Below are 16,289 nucleotides of genomic sequence, written 5' to 3'. Positions count from 1 at the left end.
AGAAGAAAGGAAGGAAGGAAATAAAAGAGAAAGAAAGAAGAAGGAAGGAAGGAAGGAAGGAAGGAAGGAAGGAAAGAGAAAGAAAGAAAGAAAGAAAGAAAGAAAGAAAGAAAGAAAGAAAGAAAGAAAGAAAGAAAGAAAGAAAGAGAGAGAAAGAAAGAAAGAAAGAAAGGCAACAAATTCTTCTAATGTTCTGATTTCATAAGACTGAGACTTGCAGAAAGGTCTGGATATTTAAAATTTCCCTACTTCTGCTAGGACTAGTCTTTATGACAATTATGTGATCTAAAGTAGGAAAATACTGGCTTCCTCTAGCATCTAGTTTAGTAGGTTGCAAGATTACTCCCTTTTTTCTCTTCCTCTCCATGACAAACTCGGCACCATTGAATTCCACAGGAAATTTGTCTTCTTGAAACACACAGCAAAACTGCCAAATTGCCAATCTAATCTATATCCTTTAACATAAAATAGTCTTTTGCAATATATTCCAGTAGTAATTCTCATCTACCAAGACTCAGGATCATATTTATCTTCTGATATTAATATTACAAAATCTGTTTTGTTGACCACCAATCATCTTGCAGGCCTGGAAGCCTTCAGTATGGAAGAAGCCAGTGCCTGTAAGCCAGCAGAAAAGGGAAATTTGGTCAATGGCAAAGCTCTAATCAGGGAGATCTAAAAAAGATAGCTTAATAACAAGTCTCCTGGTCATAGAAAACTGAAGGATATTACAACTGCACAAGCAAGGCTTTAGATGTTTATTGTCTTCCTTTAGGGGAACACAGCTCATGCACATCTTAGAGTAAGGTATAATGTTTAACTCCATTTGCTGTCATTTATAATTTCTGCCAAAAGTGGATTATGCACTTTCCTACATTCTTAAAATGAAACTTACTAGTTGCCATTTAATCTCTCTTAATAAATCACAGTCATCCTTTTGATGTACAAGCTGTACAATCATGGAGAAATGTCTGCAGGGGTTACTTGATGTGCAGAGTTGCCTGCCCTGCCACAGAATGGCCCCAAGCTGCTATGTTTTTTTAACTTCCCATATATTTTTTTTCAAAATGGTTTATCTCTCTCCTCCCTTGTTGTCAGGCTGTCAGTCAGCTGTCACTTTTTACTGCTGTCAGTGAGCCTGCCTTTATCACACCCCCAATCTGATGCTGCTAATCTGCTGTCAGATGAAAAATCAGATAATCAAGACCTCCAAAACTGTATTTACAATAAATGGTGGGCTGAGCACTGGATGAAGATTTTGAGATACAACTTCTAGTTCCTGCTTTGCCTATATCTAGCTGTGTGATTGCCAGAAGACATATAACTTCTCTGGGCCTTGCTGCCTTCATCCATAAAATAAAAAAGAAGGGTGTGTGTGTGTGTGTGTGTGTGTGTGTGTGTGTGTGTGTGTGTGTGTGTGAGTGTGTGTGACAGACAGACTGACAGACAGACAGAAAGACACAGGTTTCATCCAGACCTAAATCCCAGTTTCTTTGGCCATGAGAATACATATGAAACATTTTTGTGACTCAACAGAATGCAGGGTGGATGCCACTGACCTTTTAATGATCAAATTCAAGGACATTTTTAAGTCATCACTTTACTTAACCTCACCGCTATGAATTCACTACTGATTATCTCCTTAGAACTCTCTACCCAGCCGGGCTGGGTGGCTCACTCCTGTAATCCCAGCACTTTGGAGGCCGAGGTGGGCAGATCAAGAGGTCAAGAGATTGAGACCATTCTGGCCAACATGGTGAAACCCGTCTCTACTGAAAAACACAAAAATTAGCTGGGCATGGTGGTGCATGCCTGTAGTCCCAGCTACTCGGGAGGCTGAGGCAGGAGAATTTTTTGAACCTGGGAGGCAGAGGTTGCAGTGAGCCGAGATCACGCCACTGCACTCCAGTCTGGCAGCTGGCGACAGAGCAAGACTCTATCTCAAAAAAAAAACAAAAGAACTCTCTCCCCTTTGTTTCACTGGGTAATTATCTCAGTGTTGACTTCTTGACTCTTACTTTTTCTTTTCACTTCAATCTTGGGCTCTTCCTCCACCAACCCCTTAAGTGTAAAGAATGCCATAGTGGTTCCAATGTTAAAAGGTCAGGATGATGATGAAGAATCAGCAAAGGAGCCTGAGAAGCAGCAGTCTGCATGAAAATCAGGGGACTATGTGTCCTAAGACAACTGAAGAATGTGTCATGGTGTGTCAAATGCTGCTGCTATGATAAGTAAGATGCGGAGTACGAACTGACCAAGGACTTAGAGGCAGTGGTGACCCTGACTAAAACAATTTCAGTGGAATAGTTTTAACATGGAACAGGAGGAAGGAACTTAGAAGGAACAAGTATAAACAATTCTTTTAAGAGCTTTTGCTACTAAGAGAAGGAGAGAAATGAGGCAGTAGTAGAAGGGGGAACTGGAATAAGGAGGAAAAAAATTTAAAGATGCAATAATAACATTTTTGTATGTTAATACAAATGATTCAGACAAAAGACATTTAGGAATAATTCAGAAGAAAGGAAAACTGATGATGCAGAACAGACCAGGAAAAATTGCTAGGACAGTAGTCCTTGAGTATGAGGCATGGACAAGTTCTGGAAAGGAAATGGAGATGGGGCCTTACACAGAATCGAGGTCAGTTCATCCCTAGTAACAGGTATGAAAATGGAGAATGTGCACCCAGAAGAAGCACACAATTGGGTGGACCTGGTAGTATCAACAGATAAAAGTTGTCTTCTCATTGTTTCTATTTCCTCAGTAATCAGCTGAGAAAGAAGATAGAAGATTTGGTATTTTTTAGAGTGTTCTAAAAAAAGGAGGAGGCATGATTAATCACCTAGAAGAAGGAAAATGCTTGCCAGGTAGCTCAAAGGGCTCATCTGAATTTAGGAGTCACACATTTAGAACATGCTAATAAGTATGACACGCTTTTCTCCAGTCATGTTTAGTCCATGATTATAGGGGGAAAGTATATGAACAAATAGATTTAAACAGACGAGGATTTTTGCCAATCAAATATGAAACAAAAGGCGTAAAAGATTTGAGAGGATATGCAAGAGAGTAAACATAATGATGGAATAAGAAAGTTAAGCTGACAAAGAAAGAGAAAATAGGACAAGGGTGAAAGTTGGCTCAATCAATGGATGGTGGGGTCTGGTAAGGCCAAAGGATTGTTTGAATCAAGGTGATAAAGAAAATAAATAAGTAAACCAATCTCCTTATTTATATTAGATTCACCTTTTAAGAGAGTAGTTCTCTATTTTCATGTGTCAATTATAGGACAGTGGGAGGTGGAGGGAAGATAGTCCTCTATATTCAGATGCCAATAAATATGCTAGGTTATAAATTAATGGAAGTTGGGGGGGAGTAATAAGATAAAATAACCTTTCTTGGGGGTCTATTGTATGCTAAGCACTATCCTAGGTACATGGTATGCATTATTTCATTTAATCACTAAATCATCCCTATGAGATGGTTTAATCACAACCACTAATGAACTTAAGTGCAAGGTCATTCCACAGGTACAGATAGATCACAGAGCTAGAAAGTGGTGGTCAAAACTCAAATACATGTATATGTAACTATGGCATCTAAGAGCTTTCCCATCCCAAAATATCCAATACATATAACATATAATGAAATGTTCTCAAGGAATACACTCTCTTGCTACTATTTATCTGGTCTTTGGGAGTGAGGCAAGGGAAGAGTAAGGAAGCCAAGGGGTAGCAGTAGGTCCCATAAGTCCAGTATTACCAAAAATTCCAGGTGACAGACATGCTCTGAGTTTTAACAGATAGAAACTCTATAAATCCTCATTTATTTTGTTGGAAATATGGCTTTTCTCCCCTCTCTAATTAATATCCATTATATTATATAGCACAGTGATTAATAATTTAACTGTATCTTTTGCTTTGTTTTTAGTTAAATTCATTTTTCTTATGACCAAATGATATATGGATAGGGAGAAAGATATAAGCATTCAAAAATACTTTTTAATCACCTTGGTTATTTTGCCTTTGGAATTACTAAATATTTTTCAACATCTCAACAAAATAATATGGTTTTGAAACTGCAGGCGTTAGAATGATTGTCATTCATGCAAATAATCACTTACTTACACTATATGAGTTTGGGTTGCATAAAGCAAATTACCATTTGAAAATAATTCAAATAACACTCTAGGCTAAGACCTTGCTTATGAATGTTATTTGGCCACAATATTTCTTAACCTTTTTCTATTTAGCTAGATTCCTTTATGGTAATATTGCCCAAATGAATAACCTATTCAACTGCCACAGGTATATTAAACATATGACGTAGAAACATATTGGATGTAAATGAATTTTAAAACATTTATTTAGAATTCTCTAGCAGTAATAATTAAGATGAGCTATAACCACCTATTCACTTATAGATATGCATTTTGCCTATTCATGATATTAAAAAAACTTAAAACTTATGCCAAAATATAAGGTTCATATTTTTTTAATGCAGATATATATCTGTTCTAGCTAATCATAGGCAAAGTATAACTATTATATTTTTCAAAAGCTGAAGTTCTCTCATCACACATAAGAAAACTGTATGTCTATAAATACATAGATAATATACATAATTACATATATATTCTTCAAATTGCTTGTGATCGTGGCTCCACTTAGCTTTATAGTTTTCAAAACAGTAAATAAATCATTAACTGTTTTTGACAAATGACCTGTAATGACAGAAAGCTTGAACGGTAAGTAGAAATTGGAATCAGAAGTCATAAGGCCTAAATGTTAATCCAGATTGAGACAATGACAAGGTTAATATAAGCCAGTCTCTACTTCTCTGGGCCCCTGTTTTCTGTACTCTAAAGACTCGGCAAGATGGTCTAACTTAAATTTTATGACTCCCTAACCTGATTTTGAATGGGGCAGATTTTTCTTCAGTGAAATATTAACAAATAAGACACTCAAATAAATCAGCAATAGGGGTGCAAATAATGACTACAGTTTCTACCACAAAATATGAGTGAACTCAGTAAGTGCAGAACACAGAAATTAATGGTGACCTCCTGCATAGCATGTATGGATATTAAATCCTTTCCTGCCTTCATTTCAGAGATGAGGAAGAAACAGCTGTTCCTGAACTCTTTTAAGAAAGCACTCAATAAAAAACAGCAGCATCTCCAGCTACTGTGAGTCCTACTGAAGTAAACTTTCTGTTTACATGGGAGAAATATTTCTAGAGGAAGTAAAAACAGTTTTGCTAGGTTTAATCAAAAGTGAAAAGGAATTCCAGAATGTTCCCTTTGAGCCACATCATTCATTGCTAATTCAAGGTGGACCCAGCAACAGGGGTAATAAAAAAACGTCCTTAGTAACTGAGAAAGAGAAATGGCAATTAGGTACATGTGTAAACCAATATAGAAGACTTAACTCTTTATTAAGATAATATAAATAATTAAAAATAAGAAAAAATTTAAAAATAGCATGGGAAATGAACTAATCCAAGCAGTGAGATTTAACACTGATTTACCTAGAATAGTTATTATCATATGTATAAATCAATGGGCATAAGCTGAACACAAAGGTTGAGAAATATGCTTGATAATGACTTCCATAACAAAAAAAATAAAGAAAGAAAACACCAAGGTACTTTGGCAAACAAATAAAGAAAAGAAAAGAAAGGAAGAACTCAATATCTGAACTATTTAGTGATGGGTTAGACACATGATGATTTAAAATCTTTGTAAATCACAACATGGTGAGATAGAACTCAATTCTCTAATTAACCATACTTATGCTGAAAAGTTAAAACTGGCATGAAAAACATCAATTTCTATACATTTGAGGAATAATTTATGACACAATATTGAGAACAGAGTCAAACATACTGACCTGCTCACATCAGGAAACCTGATGGGAAAGTAAATAACTTGGCACTTGGGTCTGATGATGCTTTCCAGATCCTTAGGTCTATGATCAGGAATCAGTTTCATAAATCTTTCAATGGAAGTGAGAAATGATTCCATATTAAAAACTGAGTTGAATACAACCACATCGGCCACCAGGCTGTAAAGGTAAAAGACAAATGCAAATGATGAGCCCAGACTCATTCAAAGCAATTTTTATAAACCAAGACCTCTATATATTAATCAGAGTTTATACTACACCTTAGGTTTGCAAAGAACTCTTCACTTCCCATCAGTATCTATCAAAATGTCTCTAATAGCTAAGTTAGTTTCATTAGTGTTATATCACAGGGAGTTGATTGGTGGCATCAGATATCAAGGCAACAGGGAAATGGAATGATTTAATGCGATTGCATGAGACTCCAAACCAAAGCATATTTTTCCACAATGCCAGGAACTTTCTATATTATCAACAACATTACGTACAGCAATTCCTTTTTCTTCATGGCCCAACTACCCATGTTGAATTTCTATGTCAGTGATGTGCATCATTTTACACCATACTACCGAGAACAGAACATCCGTCACACTTCTCACTAGCTTCAAGGAGACTAATTCAGACCCAAACTACTTTCATACTCCGGCATGATACCTTCAGTGCTACTTGGTTAACGTCTACTTCTGCCTTTAGCCTTTACTACAAGAAACTGTGTTAAGTTTTTAAAAGTTCTGGGACTACACAGGAAGGGTTATGGTATCCCAAAATAACTTGTTTCACTATCATATACTATATTGGACTAACCAGAGAAATAGAAGACATTGGTAGAAATGAGTCCAGAAATCCAGATCTCTAGGTCCTGATTATATAAAGGTATACATAAATTATAAAGCACTGCAACACCATGGATCTTCAAATTAAACAAAATAAATGTAATACATACCAGTTTGCAACTACAATGGTTCAAACTTACGATCTGTTTAACTTTACAATTGTGAAAATGTAATACACATTCAACTGAAACTATACTTTGAATTTTGAATTTTGATCTTTTCCTGGTCTAATGGTATGTGCACAATACTCTCACGACGCTGGGCAGCAGCAGTGAAGCACAAATCTCAGTCAGCCACATGATCACAATGGTAAACAACCAATACTCTACAGTGGACTGTGCTGCCTGATGATTTTGTGCAATTGTAGGCTAATGTAAGTATTCTGAACATGTTGAAGGTAGGTTAGGCTAAGCTATGATGTTCAGCAGGTTAGCTGTACTAAATGCATTTCAACTTATAATATTCTCAACTTATAATAATGGGCTTATCAGGCTGTAATCCCATTGTAAGCTGAGGAGCATCTGTATACAAGATTAAAGTGACAAAGCAATTAGTTTTCTTCCACACTAAATATGATAGATCAATAATACTGAAAAGAAGACATGTTATGTCCACAGGACTGCAAAACACCACAGAACAAATACAGCTTACAGAACAGGAATGCCGTAGTCAATCCTCAGTTTACTGTAAGTCATATTTGCTGAAACAGCCAAATTTACTATTAAAATGTTAATATACAGCAGAATAAAAAATGAACAGAAAGAGTGTTGGTCTGCTACTCCCATGCCTCCCCTGAAAAAATTGCTTTTCCATACAAGTATTGTTTAGTAGTTGTTACCTAGTGCAAATTTGGGGGGTGCAGGTGATTATAACACGAATAATACAAAGGAATGTCACAGAAGTGCTGACACAACAAGGAAGCCAATATAATAATATACCAAAAGTTGAAGGATGTTTTACAGCTATTCTGTTTTTACCATATGTCACATATTGTAATAGCGACCTACAGGTCATAATATATAGTTGTGACATGTGTTCATAAGTCAGAGGGTTAGTGAAACCTCCGTTTAAGGTGTGTGTTTATGTCAGTCATCTTTAAAGTCCTTAACTGCCACACAGTCAAGAAAGAAATCTGACAGTGCCAAAAAAGCAGAAGTCAGCAAGAAAACTGAAGAAACATTTGAGGAAGCAGGAGTCATACTTTTCAAAGAGAATCTGAACCAGACTGCCTTTTGACACTCTTATTTTTCCTCTGGACAACTGTGAACCATTTTTTTCCCATTAAGAAGCCAACTGATGATGAAGTCCACTTCTCTCTCTCCAAGCTTGTCTATAAGTTTACCCTCTTGAGAAAAAGCAATGTTAAAAAATCATGTACAAAACTTTTATAGTCTCATTTCCTATGAGCAAAAATAATGTTTTATGAAAGTGAGGAGGAATAGAGAGCTGAATTGTTTTTAGATAGCTTCCCTCAAAGGGCATGTGACCCAATGACTTACATTCTTAAAAATCCAGTCTATGCTAAATTAAAGATCCAAGATAGTTTACAGAAATATCTTTTTTGGTACATTTCCTCCCTGATATGAGTGGATGTAACTTCCATTAACTTTAAAGCCACCCATAAAGGGAAAAATAGACTTAGTTTTTTTCCCAGTGATTTCTCAGGGGTAATAAACACATACTATCTGAGGAAAAGAATGATGCTAATTCAAGAAATCAAAAGAAGATTACAAATGTTTTCCATATTGATAAAGCACAAAATGATTTTATTTTCACTTTTAAAACATATTTTCATTCTCTGTTTCAATATAAAGTATTTTAATTTTATTATGAAATTTTAAAACGGCTGCTTTTTTTATGAGACATTTGACGCGAAGCAGTTCCACTCTATTTTGATAGCACTGCTACTTCATAATTGAAGCAGCTTGTAAAAATGATTGTAGGAAAACATTCACAAAATGCACACAACACAGAATTATTACAATATAGCCGTTTTTCTATGTCAACTAACTATGAAACATACTTGCAGGAGTTGGGGGTCTGTTTAAACACATCATCAATCCCAGTTGCTGATAATTGTTAATAAAGATGAATAAAATGTACAAAATCACTGACAAACAGATTCTGTTTGACTGTTGCAGTTACACGAATAGGATCCAATAGCAAAGCCACTTCAGAGTTGTTATTAACTTCTTTCATTAACTAAGCTTCAGGAGATACATTCTGCCAAAGTAACAACAGAGAAGGACCATCACCTTCAAAATGTCATGGTATTTTAAGGCTGTGCCATTTCAGAAGACTCAATGAGGTAAAAAAGAAAACACTACCTAAAGATTCATTTTCGATAGTCTTCTCTGTCTTACAATTAAAAAAATTTAAAAAAGGCAGGCGAGGGAGGCAAAACCCCGAGTTGCTCCAGTATACTTTAATTTTTATTTCTCTGTAAAACTCCATTTTGATTTTACCGAATACAGTGATCATGATTAGTAAGAGTTGACTAGCTGCCCTTTCTAAATGCCTTAAGCAATAGATCATGAAATCAAGGGGTGAAGGCCCCTGCCAACCTTTTAATTCTATTTTGAATGTTGTGAAAAATAGATAATTAGCTCAACATATAATTAGATGGTTACATATATATATTTTTATAAAATGATTAGCTGTGATCTTACATATACTGTAGAAGGAAAAATTGTTTAAATATTTGCACCTACCTTATGGTGCTTTTAAAAAAGGTATACAGTAGTAGGTCTCCAGATATAAAATGTAACCACCTACAAAGAAAAAAATAGCAAAGGGCCAAATATAATGATACAATCCATACCTACCATGAAAGAATTTGGTTGTATCCATATTGGAAATCCCTCTCCTGACATTTCTTGACAGGATATACCAACTGGTTCTCGTGAAAGTACAGAATCTTTTTCAGTTTCCCAAGGTCAGGCCGAAGGGCAGCCAGTTCAGTCAGGTTAAGCACTGAGCTTGCAAAGAGGATCCTAGGAAACAAGGAAATTGGGGTTTACTGTCCCAAGTGCTTGAAGGGGTCATCCTTTGCTCTTCTCTCTCCTCTTTCCCCTTCCCACCCCAAGAAAAAACATATCCTCTATAGGGACACATCAATAGTTGAGCCTTAATACCGTGTAGCAGCATTCTAAGTTTTGATCTCTTAAAAAGCAGCTGCTTAGAACTATAAAGGTCCCAAATCTCACTGGTCTTCTCAGTGCAGTTACTAAGAAATGTAAAAAAAAAAAAAAAAAAAAAAAAAATGCCGGATGGATTTTATTGAAAAAGGCAAAAAAAAAAGCTCTATCTGAAGGACAAATGGAACAAAGATAAGGCTGACTGGGGAATACTTTGCTTGCCAGTTTCATTACACTTTCCTTCTTTATGCAACCAACTACTGAAATTCAGTGTATGAGCAGGAATGGCACATGTTCATGTTATGACATAAACCCTTTTGATTTATGCAATAGACTTATCTAGTATGGTCTTTTTCTCTTGGCATGTTTTCTTACCCTCCCCTCACTTGTAAAGTATCTTACAATACTTGTATTTTTTAAAACATCTTTTGTTCTCCATTACTAGACTGCTAATGGTACCAGAGGCATGATCTGTAAAATCCCTTAATAAAGCATAAATATAAAAATTTGATGAAAGACTGATTCCTTGCTTTTAGGGGAAAAAGGGAAACAAATCTTGCCCATCCATGTTTATAAATGAAAAAAGTGTCAATTTACTTTCTCATTCCACATACATTTGCTAAATGCCTACTATGTGTCAGGGTCTAACCAGGAAGAACAGAAAAGATGAACAAGACAGCTTAGCAGGATTAATGCTGCCTGTAATAGAGACATACACAAAGCATTAGAGAAACAAACAGAAAGCAATACTAATTGTCTGGGACAACTGGGAAATGTTTCCCTAATGAGGTGCCTACTACATATGGACACACACAAAAAAGGGGGACAAAGTACAGGTCTTGAGCAGCTGAGGACATTCAGATGGCACAATTTTCATAGAATGTCACCTTTATAACATAATGTAACATCATTTGACCTTTATGGCTTTAATTCCCATTCTAAACAATCAGGTTCAAGAAGGTTAAGAGTTTTTTCTAGGTAGAAAGCGGCAAAGCAGAGAGACTGCTGGTCTTCTAGGCTCAAACTGCTTTTCATTACACCACAGATATGAATTGGTTGCGGACCACTTACGTTGCAAGTGCTTTTTTCTGTACTTAATAAATACAAAATATCATCCTTGTTATTACCATGATTACAACTACTATAAATCCTCCCTTGCTGACAAGCCAAATGGCTAACTTCAGGTGTTTATATGATCTGCTGCACTAGCCTTTCACATAAGAAGAATGATTATATAATAAGTGCATATATCATAAGTAGGAATTCAAGTGTCTTCTTCATGGGCTAAAAAAGGCACATAAGACCAAAAGCCAGCAATCCCTCTTTAAACCTACATAGCCATATTAATGTTATAATTTATCTCTTTAAGGTAAAACAAACAAACAAAAAACCTTACCAAGGAGATGCATTTATTTTTTAAAATTGTCTGTCTATACCCAAATTTTAAAAAAAAGGTCAAATAATGCCCTATTTTGTCCAAACATATTCCCTCTACTACTACCATGTATAATCTTCTCTAAAAATTATACTGACAATTCTGAAATATGAAGATATTTGCTTACCTAGAAATGTTACCTTTAGCAGAGGAAACAACAAAATATTAATTTCAAACATTATTTTCCTTAAAATGGAATACATGGCAAATTGTGGGTCTAGTTATTGAGTAATCCTTCCTCATCTCCTTCTATTCTGTCTTCCTCATCTCCTTCTATTCTGTCTTTTATGTATATGACCATACATATACTGTGACAAGCAATCATGCCCATTCTTAATCATCATCACCTGAGCAAGCATAATGTTTTTCACACACAAGGCAGAAAAATGCATTAAAAGTAGTCTTCATGTGAGTTATTAATTACAAAAAATATCTTTATAATGGGGAAATCTGGTAGACACCAATTTAACCAAGTGATCAAACTTCCTATGACCAATAATGGGACAAAATGATACCATGTATTTCCAAATGTGATACATTGAGAAAGATACAAATCATCAGTGTAGTATTCCTGTCAAAAATGCCTAATCTGAATTTGGTGAGGAATAACCAGACAAATATTCTGCAAAATAATTCTCTGGATCTCCAAAAATGTCATGTCATAAAAGAAAAAAAAAATCTAGATTAAAGGAAATAAAGATACCCAAAACAAAATCCAGTATGGAAGTATGTGATCCTTCATTGGATAATGGAATGGGAAAGAACACCTATTAAGGACATTATTAGGACAATAGGAAAAATTTGAATATGGGCTGAATATAAGACGCAAATTTCTACCAATCTTTAATTTTTTAAGTACAACAATTTTATTGCAGTTGTGTAGGAGAATATCCTTATTCTTAGGAGATTCATGTCAAATTATTTACATATGAAATGGCATGATGTTTGCAATAAACTATTAGTTCAGCAAAAATGCTACTACTAATAATAAATATGAATATGTATATATTTACAGAGAGAGAAAAACAAAAAATGTACAAAAACATTAACAACTGATTAATCTACGTGAATAGGTGTGTAGTAATTCACAGCTTCAGGGGAGTGAGGAGAGTCTATTAAAAGATTTCACGGAGCAAGGCATTGTCCTACTGCAAATTTTGGGTAAGTTATACATTTATAAATCTACAAATTTGAAGTAATAAGCATTAAATGGCATAAATTCTACAATCCATAAACAATAGACCCATATCTGCATTTCTAGCCATAATCCAATTGTTAATTTCTACATGAAGATTATCCTCAGGGTAGACTATCTATAGCAAACGTTTAACTGAGAGGAGTCCTTTACTCTATTTCTACCATGTGTCTCCCTGCCCACCAGCTTATCCACAACCAAAAGTTGTGCCTTCCAATGAAAGTTGAGCCTTCCAATGAAAACCTCCCAAATAAAAGAGGTCAATGTTCTCACATGAAAATGACAATAATTTTCATAATATTCACCATTTGAGACTGTCCACACCAATACTGCTTTCAGTTTGTTTAATCGCTAAAAGAAAATTCATTGTACTTTTTACAACTAACCTTGAGATCGCCCTCACTACTTTTAAATAGTGGAAATTATCTCCATCATTTCTCTTTTTTTGCTTGTATAATGGTAAATTGGTCAATAAGCAATATCACAAATATTTAGCTCAACAACACCCAAAAGGAAATAATGAACATGCCCATAAAAGGAATGCAGGTGACCCATAGGCAATTTTTACTCTGCACCCTACTATCAATTTTTAAAAGCTAATAATAATACAATGAATGACATCACTTGATCAGCATCTAATCCCTGGGCTACCAATGTTCATCTTGCCTCAGGTATTATTCAAGCAATAAATCCTAACAAGGTGCACTTTATCATCCCACAGTGTGTCTCTAGCAGGAAAGGAACAAGGTGATAGCAAAAACCACTAGGAACAAGATAATTCCTGACAGCTGCTGCTTGAGTACAAGTTAAATTGAACAATTTATCTCAGCATGAAGATGTTATAAGGTTTTTATGTTTAATATTTTTAAATTAACATAAAATCCAGAGAAAGCAGTTAAGCAATCTTTCACAAACATGACATACTACAATCACTGTATAAGCTGGATTAGTACTTATTACCATGCTACAGAATTAAGCTGTTTTTAGACCACCAAAGAGCTTTGAATTGCAACTTTTGTCTCTGTAAGAGAAACCTATATTTAAAATGTCTGCTAAATTCAAATTAACAGCTACATCATTAGCTTACCATTTCACCAAAAGTACAAGTAAGCTGCTACTATAATTGTCTAACCAAAAAGGCTCTATGCTGCAAGCACGTTAACACCATTCCATGTATTTGGGAATAGTACTTGTATACACTTTGATTATTTCCAATATGCATTGTATGTACATTTCGAGTCATGTATGTTTAGAGAATCCAAAACAGTTAAACCAATGAAATTCAAGATTAAAGATTTTATTCTTTTCTGCTCAGTTTGAGTAAGTCAGTTGCTTGCCTTTTACCCTATTCACTTAATATGCAAAAGGAAAAACTGAAATATGTCTAAGGATATATATCTAAGTTGTAGTGTGACTATTATCATCAAAATGCACACTTATATATCTTAAATGATACAGAAGGGAAAATGAGAAACAGAAGGCAGGCATTCAACATGCCAGCCACTGCCCAAACATTCTTGTAATGATTCTTCATGGGCGAGGTTATCTCACTCTTGCCTCATGTAATCTTTTCAATAGGCCCCCTCCTCTCCTGAAGCCATTTATGACATAATGATATAGAGTATACAATTTAACAGATACCAGTTTGGGCTGTGTTACCACTCATACACAATTTCTTGCATGTAGGACTTCAGGAGGCCGGTGACAAAAGAGTAAATTCTTCCAGCTGTGTCACTTTGCTCAATACCTAAACTCCTGGGCTAGATTCATGTTGCTCAGACTTGTTACCTAAGCCTTAGTTCTTTTATTCCCTCTCATGGGTTCCTGTTCCTTGATATGTACGCTGTAGGATCCTAGATCCTGTATTTTCTGTGATGCAGTATTTTCTATGATGATGGAAATGTTCTATATCTGTACTGTCCACATATGACTAGCTACATATGGCTATCGAGCACTTGAAATGTAGCTAGTACTCCTGAGGAACTAACTTTTAAATTTAATTTGATTAAATTTAAATTTAAATTGACTAGCCATATGTGGTTAGTGGCTACTGCATTGGAAAGCACAGCTCTGTAAGAACCAGCTTTCCCTAACCTGACACCCATGTTACCTGAATACAATTCCCTGCCTAACTGATTTTCCTGAACAGACCTTGATCTGCTTGTGATAACCTAATTTCTATGTTCCTCATGACTAGATGAATTTCACCTACCCGGCTCTCCAATTCTAGAATGGCATATTTTTTCTTTTCCTTCTGATAGTTAGAAAATATATGTTCATTACAGAAAATGTTTTAAGGACAAAAAAATGTAAATAAAGTGAATATCACTCATAACTATTCCAAACAGAGATACATACCATTTGCATTTTGGTGCTCTAAGCATGTATTGAGCACCTATTATTTGCAAGGCACTATGCTAAATTACAGACATAAAATGGAAAACAAAGTAGCTGAGGCAAGAAGAAAATTAACAGGGTGAAGAACTAAATGAAGACTAAGGAGGCTGGAACCAATGGGAGAATGGCCAAAAATAAGGGTGAAGATTCAAAGGTAAGACATGAAAATAATTTTGATTTTATGGTAAGAACAATAGGAGAGATGGAAGGATTTTAAGCAGGGAAGTAACAAAACCATGTATGGACATTAGGTATATTTTCTTTTATTCTTTCCATTTTGTAACAGAAATACGTAACTGCATAGTTTCATTACTTGCTTTTAACACCATGTTGTTCTATTATGTTAAAAATTATTTCTAAAACATATGATTTTTTTTTAATACAGTTCATGGGTATGTTATAACATCTTCAACCAGGGTATGATTTTTATACTCATATGTCCATAATGTTTTAAAGTCTTCTATTAATTTCTTATATGACTTTCATTTATGTAATTCATGCATTATTAAATTACTTTTTGATATCAGAAAACTTTACTCTGACTACCATACAGAAAGCAGACTGCAAGGAGTCATGAGTGGAAAAAGATAAGACAGAAAGAAGAGAAAAGAAGTGACAGTGTCTTGGGCTAAGATGCTAGCATTGTTAGAGTGGTACCAAGTGGCCAGATTGGGTGCACTGATAACTCTCAGGGTTTCCTCATAAAACGGGATAGAAGTGAAAGAGAGGACAGCTATTGCTTTCTTCCCTTTATCACTTCCAAAGCACCTTGACAGGGTTTTTTTTAATTGCAACAGGAGCTCAATGATACATACACACATAAATGAAAGTTATTTCCAAACATTTCAGAAGTCTTTGGTTTCAACATATTTTTAATTCACAAAACTTGTGAAGAGAGATAACTGAGTTCTAATATTCATTAATCATCAATATACAAAATTATTTTAACACAATTTGCTTTAGTTGTCAGCTACTTAATCTTAATTGGACCATTTCTACCGCAGGTTTAAATGCTATGGATTTTCAAAACCTTTCAAGAATACTGCCTAACACAATGCTTCCTTTTGCTGAAACAATTAGAAATACAAGATGGAAGTCTTAACTAAAGGAAAAGGAAACACACTCATTTAATCTCCCAGGTTCTTGTGGTGGGTAATTCACAGGCTGTTAAATAGAGTATCCAGTTTCCTGAAAGCTGTCTCATCGTATGGCATCAATTAATTGGGGCAGTTTTACTTTCTTCCACCATGTAATTTTCCTTTCCTGTGCTTATCACGATGGTCAGGAGAGCACTGTATACAAAAAAGCACTGTGTACAGAACATTTGTCAAGAAGGTAGGAAATCAAAGATTGTAGGCAAAACCTGCCACTGAGCACTATCTCCAACATAAGGCT

At 35.2% G+C, this 16,289-nt stretch overlaps 1 protein-coding gene across 1 annotated transcript in view; it reads right to left on the bottom strand.

Moving 5' to 3' along the window:
- The window catches only part of GTDC1 (glycosyltransferase like domain containing 1), a 406,979-nt gene that overhangs the window by 188,057 nt on the left and 202,633 nt on the right, over positions 1 to 16,289 (bottom strand). Inside the window, 2 exon segments of the mRNA XM_064382799.1 lie at positions 5,886 to 6,059; positions 9,556 to 9,723. Of these exon segments, the coding sequence (XP_064238869.1) occupies positions 5,886 to 6,059; positions 9,556 to 9,723 (342 nt within the window).

Source organism: Aotus nancymaae, unplaced genomic scaffold (assembly GCF_030222135.1).
Source record: "Aotus nancymaae isolate 86718 unplaced genomic scaffold, 86718_ANA_hifiasm-v0.15.2.pri h1tg000029l, whole genome shotgun sequence".
NCBI lineage: Eukaryota > Metazoa > Chordata > Mammalia > Primates > Aotidae > Aotus > Aotus nancymaae.
This window is presented reverse-complemented; position numbering and strand designations above follow the sequence as displayed.